The 9,412-nt window shown below is 39.7% G+C and overlaps 1 protein-coding gene across 1 annotated transcript; it reads left to right on the top strand.

Annotated features, from left to right (window-relative positions):
- Positions 1-899: 899 nt before the first annotated feature.
- Positions 900-8,677, top strand: LOC121367548 (alpha-L-fucosidase-like). The gene is made up of 8 exons (XM_041491797.1): positions 900-1,237; positions 2,610-2,716; positions 3,835-3,965; positions 4,908-5,041; positions 5,850-5,947; positions 7,058-7,190; positions 7,721-7,891; positions 8,298-8,677. The coding sequence occupies exons 1-8, from the start codon at positions 900-902 to the stop codon at positions 8,548-8,550; spliced, it is 1,365 nt and encodes a 454-aa protein (XP_041347731.1). The 3' UTR covers positions 8,551-8,677.
- Positions 8,678-9,412: the final 735 nt, after the last annotated feature.

Here is a 9,412-nt window from a genome sequence, read left to right as displayed (position 1 = left end):
GTGAACTGTCATCGTCGCACGTGAATTAACAACTACTAACAATCCCAACACAATAAACGATGACCACTGCAAACACAAAAGACGAAATAGACAACACACCTTTCTTCAACTATTTTATATTTAAAGATCGACTCCTACAAATTAGTTTTTTTTAAATATTTAATATATTATAATTAGTATTTAATTGAAATCTTTATAATTAATAATTTAACACGTGGTTACATAAAACAATGCTTTATAAATTAATTTGTATTAGTGTTAGTCAGATTGTAGTAGCTACAGTCAGACAAGCTGCTACGGCTTAAATTTAATAAATCGTATTTCATCGTCGCTAAGAAACAGCATTATTGACCTGGAGACAGCAATATTGGAACCCATCTCTACTGTTTAAATATTTATTAATACCCAAACATTCATAAATTTTGTTTTTAAACTTCATTATATCATTTCCAACCTTAGTAAAGACTTAAAATATCAAACAACTAAAGAGAATAAAGACTATCGGAACTAGATACAAAAATATTATAATCAAGGCGGACATATTGATGACGTCACTTGACCAGGTCCCCCTCGGGTATTTTGGGTAATTTTACCCAGGAGCTAGTCAGGACCCATACTTTCATAAAGACCCTAACCCCCACTCTCTTTATGATAAGTATTTATAATGTTCTTTATACGTGACAGTGCCAAAGGAAAGTCCTACACCCCGCCCCTTAGATCCGCCACTGCTTCTACAAAGGAAATTGTATGTTTTAATCAGAAGTACTATAGAAACCTTTATAGGGCCATGCACATAATTATAACTTAACACATCGACCAAGTGAAGTTGGGGATTTCCGGAATAGCTAGACCTATCACGTGACAGGATCATATAAACACACCGATCACATGACACCAAGATGGTATCTGTCTTAAGTTGTGTTCTCGTATTGTATTTAATTTCTGCGGGATTTTCCGAGTATCAGCCAACATGGCCATCATTAGACTCGAGACCACTCCCGGCTTGGTACGACGAATCCAAACTAGGGATATTCATTCACTGGGGCGTGTTTTCAGTGCCTAGCTTCTACTCGGAATGGTTTTGGTACTACTGGCGTGAAGGTAGAGAGAAGACTGTGAGATTCATGGCTGAAAACTACAAACCCGGATGGACGTACGCCGACTTCGCAGCCGAGTTTACAGCGGAGTTTTTTGATGCGACTCAGTGGGCCGAGCTATTCAAAGCATCGGGTGCGAGGTGAGTTCGAGCGGTTGCACGGGAACATAACTTTAACTTTGTTTCTGGCGCGGTTTCCGTGTTTGGTCAAGGGAAGTAACTCTGGTAGCTTTACTTTTGATCTATAATGATTGCATTACACTCTACAGAAGTTCTTGAAAACTGTATTTTCCTACTTCTTTCTGTATATACGGGGTATTCATTGTTGACGGGGGAGGGGGGTAAACTGGGAAGGGGTCGAACGAACCTCCGCGGTGAGGTTAATACGTTATCAATGTAACTTTAGGCTATTCATATATAGGTATCCGGAGAAACAAAAGGGTCTATTTGATGTTAAACATTTGGTAAGTGTAACATAGTTTTCGAGAGCAAACCCACTACATTTCCCCATGTTTTATATGCACCATCACACAGACATGATAGCACATACCACGTCCTTTGATTTACCAGTCGTGGTGCACTGACTGGAACGAGAAATAATCCAATGTACTCACTGACGGGGATAGATCCTAGACAGACTGCGCAACAGGCAAGCGCTTTACATTGTCATCTGTCGCTGTAGTTGGTGAAATACTAGTTGTTATATAGCGGCTTAAGATATAGTTTTAGTTATAACAATAATATGTCTATCACCACCCTCCCTCCAGCACAAACTTTAGTTTAAAATATATTTTAGGGGTTGTGAACACCTGGTTTATAAGCCTGGTATCATCTCTCTCTCTCTCTCTCTCTCTCTCTCTCTCTCTCTCTCTCTGTCTGTCTGTCTGTCTGTATGTCTGTATGTCTGTCTGTCTGTCTGTCTGTCTGTCTGTCTCTCCTCTGTCTCTCTCTCTCTCTCTCTCTCTCTCTCTCTCTCTCTCTCTCTCTCTCTCTCTCTCTCTCTCTCTCTCCATATTTAGATCGGTCAAACCAGTCTGTGGGTGGCAGTCTTCCTACATACAGAGTACGAATTTAGTCCTGATGAGTGGCAGTCCTCTTGTGGACAAACGTCTAGCGGAGATTCCCGGTAACAGTCGCAATCTTGTCAAAGCACTTTTGATTCTGCTTTGTGCGAAAATACAATTTTGATCATTTATTAAAAAGAGAAATATTCCTTTGACATACCTGTACATATTCGTTAATTTCGTAGGCCCTATTGCAAACAACATAATATAACTGAAGTGGGAGTCTTTCTTTAACGCTAACCCTAACTAAAATCCTAATTTTTTAATTAAATCAATATTGGGGGTCCACAATTTCGGCTGCAGTATTTTGTGGCCGGAACATATCATCGCTTATATTATACAGCCACCTTAGTGAATACTACTAATATGTTTACTGTTCACAAAAGGCCTGTGACAAATACAGTACATGTCTTGGTGCGATCGCGTGGATCTCACATTGTTTTGTACAGGTACGTTGTGTTGACCAGTAAACATCATGAAGGTTTCTGCAACTGGCCCACAAAGGTTTCTTTCAACTGGAACTCCATGGACGTGGGTCCCAAACGAGATACTGTAGGTAAGAAGAATTAAACCGTCTACACTATAATTATATTGCTTAAAAAAAATATCTATTTTTGCATTTAATCTTACATTGTTGTTTTCATTTGCTTATATAAGCAGTAGATTGTTCAACCCGCATGTAAACTTAATCCCAGGCAGGTTTGAGGGTAAATTTGAGGGTAAAAACAAATCAGATGATAAGTGCTCCTACTAGGTGGTAATGGGTTTGAAATCTCTTAAAACTGGATCTTGCATTTCATGTACTTTGACCATCGTAAACAGCAGTTATTTTACAATCATCTGCATGTATATAATAATTACAAATATATATATTCATTAATTTTCAAGATTTTAGGTTATGTAATTTTACCCTCCGTACCCTCGAGCAGAACCCCTGGTTGGATGTTTTCACTTGTTTTTGGCGAATTCCTGTCAAACGCACTTATTAATCTATTAGGTAATAAATTTGCTTGCAACGAATCGCCAACGATTATCATCCATGCAGTCCCTTCTGTGGGGAAAGTGCAACTAAACTACCCTTGTTGTTAAATGTAGTTGGTTTTCTCTGAAGGCTGTTAGAATTTCCAAATGTTTAACAACCAATTGCCGACGATGCTCTAGTAGTGTCGTTAAGCAATTAGCAAATAACAAAGGCAAATTCCAGCCAGACGACCTACCACTGAAACAAAACAAGTCCCATAATGCTTCTCCGGTTACTAGTAGTGAATATGTGACGTTCCATAACACGTGCCACAACTGGTGGTTTAGAAAGATCTATTAACTTCTTATGCAATCAGTAGGCTGCCAGGATTGGACTGAACTACGGCTGGACACGGTGGGGGGGGGGGGGGGGGGGGTGGGATGCCGGGAGTTAGGGTATTTTGGGGGGCTATAGGCTAGGCGGTTTGGCCTTAGGTTTTGTGTATTTGTTAGGTTATTCCTGTCCCGAGTCGGACCCCCGATCCTATCGGAGGCTGGACTCGGGATAGGCGTGTTCGAAACCCTAGTGGTATATGGACATATTAAACCAGTTACTAAGCTAAGCTAAACAACTGGTGACTCTGATGCGGAAATGAAATGTAGTGATACACGTGTTAGTAGTGTCCGTTGTGTACTGTTGTCTTTTTTCTGTAGGTGAGCTCGCTGCGGCCATCCGCAGCAGAACTGACATCCACTTCGGCTTGTATCACTCGATGTTTGAATGGTTTAATCCACTCTACTTGAAGGACAGACAAACCAATTTCAGCACAGATTATTTTGTTAAGGTACGTCACCTTCCATGTAGTTCCATTGAACAGTTTCCATGATCTCATTCGATCCTCCTGCATAACAGAGAATACCAGAATTCAGAAGGTCTCTGACAGTTGAAATATAGGTAAACAATTTCGTTTGTGCGTGACCCGTTATGACCTGCTAATTATGAACGACAACTACGTATTCCCTGATCGTAATATCTGCACAGCGAGAGTCGAAACGGTGTTAAGCAAAGTCGTGATTGCTTCCATGATCCACTGTTAGGTGCTCGTCCTTAGGAGGACCGCCACTACCTAGGAGATCCGTAACAGTATGCTTCATCTCTCTTGTACGGCCTGTCACTCCCAAGACTAGCTTAGAAAACCAAAACATGCACAGTATAGAGATCATTGGAATAGCTGTGAACAGCTGTGATGGCTGGTACTCAACAATCACTGAAAAAACAGTCATGATATCAGGTGTTTGCGAATGGTGAGCATATCCTGTCCCAGCCTCGGTGGCATCGTGGTAGGCCATCGGTCTACAGGCTGGTAGGTACTGGGTTCGGGTCCCAGTCGAGGCATGGGATTTTTAATCTAGATACCGACTCCAAACCCTGAGTGAGTGCTCCGCAAGGCTCAATGGGTAGGTGTAAACCATTTGCACCGACCAGTGATCCATAATTGGTTCAACAAAGGCCATGGTTTGTGCTATCCTGCCTGTGGGAAGCGCAAATAAAAGATCCTTTGTTGTTAATCGGAAAGAGTAGTCCATGAAGTGGCGACAGCGGGTTTCCTCTCAAAATCTGTGTGGTCCGTAACCATATGTCTAACACCATATAACCGTAAATAAAATGTGTTGAGTGCGTCGTTAAATAAAACATTTCTTTCTTTCTTTTTGTTTAGTACAGAGATACGACTTAGGATATGCTGATGGCTTTCTTGTTTTTGATGTGTCTCTGGCATGTATTTCAGGAGAAGCCAATTCCAGAGCTATATGAGCTTGTAAATCGCTACAAACCGGAAGTCATCTGGTCTGATGGTGTGAAGGAGGCCCCAGATACTTACTGGAAGTCCCGAGAATTCATCGCATGGTTGTATAACAAGAGGTTGGTCCGGGTATTATTTAATTCCCTGCTGAATAATGGTCATATATTTGGTCGCTTTGTCAAGTAGATTGTATATACCAAAAGCATTTGCATTGGTATTTTTGTATAAAGCCTCTTGGAATCTGTTTTATACAGATACGATTTTGAATATACCATGTTATTGTTTTGTCAAAGTTACTGTAATGAAGTTATATACTAGTCACAAGAAGTTAAGGACAACATGAACACTGCGTCAGAGAGGGGGAGCCCATTCGCTGCTCTAGTAGTATAGAAACGCTCTTGCAGTAAATGGATAATAGAATGGCTTTCTTGCAGGCATCTCGTGACTTGTCTCATGGATATGCGATCATTCAGACATGACAGTCCAAAATGCTCATTTTACATTTTGGTGGCATGGTTATTCGAAGCCAGATTGCAAAACAATTCATACCCTACAACACTAATCAAAAATGAAAAGTGTTGACATAAAAAAGATGGTGCCCTGCTTAGTCAGAAAAAACCGTTTTGAAAGTCAAACGTAGAAAGCTCATGTAAATGCAATCTGTAATGTTTTATTCAAGTCTGTAAACTACTTTTCATTACCCGACCATTATTATTATATATTTTTAAAGTGAGGTACAACTTGTTGTGACTAATATATAAGACGTTTAATTGTACCTACAGTTTATTATATGTATGTAAAGATATATTTCAGTATATACAAACGTCATTCATTTTTATTCTGTTTAAAAGAGTATTAATTTCAGGGAATAAACACATGATTTTCTTTTATGAAAACTACTGTTAAACCTAATTGCCTTGTTTCCAGTCCAGTGAAGGATACAGTGGTGATCAATGACAGATGGGGTAGTCAGACATTGTGTCGTCACGGAGGATTCCTTACCTGTAAGGACAGGTATAATCCAGGTAAGTTTAAAATGTGATTTATTTGATGTATTTACATATGGTAGGTATAATCCAGGTACGTTTATGATATGGTCTATTTGGTATCTTTACAAATGACAGGTATAACCCAGGTAAATTTCTCGATAGCCTTACTAAGGCTATACGCGCAAACGCCATCCAACATCGCCGATCAGTTTTAATTCTGCCTTTATCAATGTTGTTCTCGAAATGTCTGATATATCTGCCATCAAAATGAAATTCGGTCTGACGGCTGAAACACAATATCAAACTACTAGGAATACCGCTTGAATTTCACGGTAAAAAAACACAATTTAAATGCAACAAAAGTTATAGTTATGTATGAAGTTACAGGTTTTGAAAATATCGACATTTTACAAGATATCCCGATTGAATAGATTACAAACTTGTGAAAATGTTGGACGCAGTTAAACTACATGACTGAATAAAGCCGTACTATCTCGAATCAGGTGCGTGAACCAAGCTTTCAAAAAATAACACTTAATGGCGCTTATGTCAATGTGGGGCGGGACGTAGCCCAGTGGTAAAGCGTTCGCTTGATGCACGGTCGGTCTAGGATCGATCCCCGTCGGTTGACCCATTGGGCTATTTCTCGTGCCAGCCAGTGCTCCACAACTGGTGTAACAAAGGCCGTACTATCCTGTCTGTGGGATGGTGTATATAAAAGATCACTTGCTGCTAATCCAAAAGAGTAGCCCATGAAGTGGCGACAGCGGGTTTCCTCTCTCAATATCTGTTTGGTCCTTAACCTTATGTCTGACGCCATATAACCGTAAATAAAATGTGTTGAGTGCGCCGTTAAATAAAAACAGTTCCTTCCTTCATGATAATCTGTTGTTTTGTTTTTTAAAATTAAATCGAAAACATTATTTCACAAAAAAGAGATGGACAAAGGTTTTTTTACAAATATGTCAAAATGCGGACATCTCTTGATAAAAAAAATAAAATAGTGACATTAAAATTGACACACGATGCGGTTCAAAATGTTGTTATCTTATAAGAATATTGGCTGCTTACTTTTAATCCTGGCACTCAAGTACTTGCTGCCTTGTAAAAAAGGTTAATATCTAACCCTGAATTTACATTTTATAGGAAAACTCCAGAAGCGAAAATGGGAGAATGCCATGACAATTGATAAACATTCGTGGGGATACAGGAGGGAGGCCACCCTGAAAGACATGATGAACATGACAGAACTGGTAACGATGTTTGTCACCACCGTTAGGTACGGTTTTAAATCATACCCGTCTTAGTATTAAAAATGTATTTTATCTGAAGTTTTACATTGTGTCTCATTCATTATTAGGTGCTTGTAAAATACTGGTGGAAAATCGATAATAGTAACATTGTTACCTCGTATATCGTGTGGGAGAGATGAACAAAATGCTGAGAAACATTATTTATTGCAGACAGTTTATCCTAAATACCAGTATGAGTTAAATATGTTTCTGTTCTATAATGCAGAGCCATTGAAACCAGAAAAAGGTACCCTTCTAATGTTAGCGTACTTCCGGTTTTAGATGCAGAAACACTGACTTAAAATGTTTCCTAAAGGTATATAGGGGCATCTTTGATCGACAGTATATGACAAGGCTGACAAAGGAGTTTAAGTATATATCTCAGGTTCCTCTACATACCGTCCGGCCTGATATCTTTATTAATGTGTGTGAACTTCACTTCCCAGTCACATATTCTCTGTGATGTCATGGCAGCTACTGCAGCACAGTATTATATCAGTATTTTCGTTGTGTGTAGCTGCGGTGGCAACATGCTGGTGAACGTCGGCCCCACGAAGTCTGGTCGCATCATCCCGTTCTTTGAGGAACGTCTACGTCAACTGGGCGGCTGGCTGGCTGTCAACGGAGAGGCGATCTACTCCTCTAAACCGTGGACCCACCAGAACGACACTGTCACTGGAACTGTGTGGTGAGTACTCACACAATACCCTGTCATACGGTTTGATGAATACCAAACAACACACTCACTGTGGCCATACGCTCTCTCTCTCTCTCTCTCTCTCTCTCTCTCTCTCTCTCTCTCTCTCTCTCTCTCTCTCTCTCTGAAACAATAGTTAGCTGTGCCTCTATAGTACACCACGTACACCAATGACATGGCAATGTTCAATTGCTAGGAGTTTTCTAAATGTCAATTTCAATCATATTTACTAACCACTTAGTAGATGACAACAATATGCATATCTCTGCGAGATGGTAAAGTTGAGATAGTTTCGTTAATTGGGTCCAGATCTTGAATTCAGCCTTAATCGTCTATACACACAAATTGACTAAGAAAATTTGTATCAGTGATTTTGTTCTTTCCTTTTGTTTTGCAGGTACACCTCAAAGAAAGGTGCCGCCAGTACCACAGTATACGCGATATCTTTGATGTGGCCCAGATCGAGTCTTGTTCTAGGAGCACCTCGAGTTTCAGTTGACACCAAAGTCACTCTTCTAGGTTACCATGGAAACATTAGTTATAAGAAACATGTTTCCGGTGGCATTGAACTTGAAATTCCATTTATTTACATGGACGACATGCCATGTCAGTGGGCGTGGACGTTTAAAATCACTAACATCGTCAACTGAAATTCACATCATCATATTGTTACTTTCGTGTTTCGCACAGTACATGTAGCCAAATTATTTTTTGTTATAGTATTACTATTATTTTTATACCACAATGCTCTTTTCTCAAATAAAGTACAAACCACAACGATAGTTCGTTACGAATAGTGTTAGTCAATGAACAGAAAATAGGACATTTTAAATAGAAGTGTGTTCGTTGAAGAGGTGTCCACTGTATTATAGGTATACAGCTCGGCATCGGTGGTGTCATGGTTAAACCATCGGACATAAGGCTTGTAGGTACAGGGTTCGCAGCTCGCTACCGGCTCTCGCCCAAAGCGAGTTTTAACGACTCAATAGGTAGGTGTAAGACCACTACACCGTCTTCTCTCTCACTAACCACTAACCCACTGGCCTGGACAGACAGCCTAGATAGCTGAGGACAGTATTCTTGAACCTTATTTGGACATCAGCACGAAAATATTTTGAAATGAAATGAAATAGGTATACTGATAAACAGTACTATTTTATTCCTGCAGTACGAAACTTAGAACTGGTGCTGAAATTGTTTGCAGTTACTTAGGCTACTACCCTTAACGAATAGCAACAGTGCATCTCATATACATGTTCTAATACATAGGACTGCACACACTATGGTGTTTGATATACCAGTCGTGGAATGTTGGTTGAAAACATTTTTAAATGTCATTTGCATCCCATTTTCTTACAGGTAGGTTAAGAGGGTATTCACTTTTAATGTGTCACTCACACACGTCTACAAGTGCTAGATAAAGTGTATTTTGTTTAACGACACCATTAGAGCACTTTATTTTATCAATCATCGGCTACTGAATGTCAAACATTTCATACTTGGGACACATAG

This window comes from Gigantopelta aegis, chromosome 3 (genome assembly GCF_016097555.1).
Source record: "Gigantopelta aegis isolate Gae_Host chromosome 3, Gae_host_genome, whole genome shotgun sequence".
Lineage (NCBI taxonomy): Eukaryota > Metazoa > Mollusca > Gastropoda > Neomphalida > Peltospiridae > Gigantopelta > Gigantopelta aegis.
The sequence above is the reverse complement of the archived record's forward strand: the minus strand, read 5'-3'. Positions and strand labels throughout refer to the sequence as shown.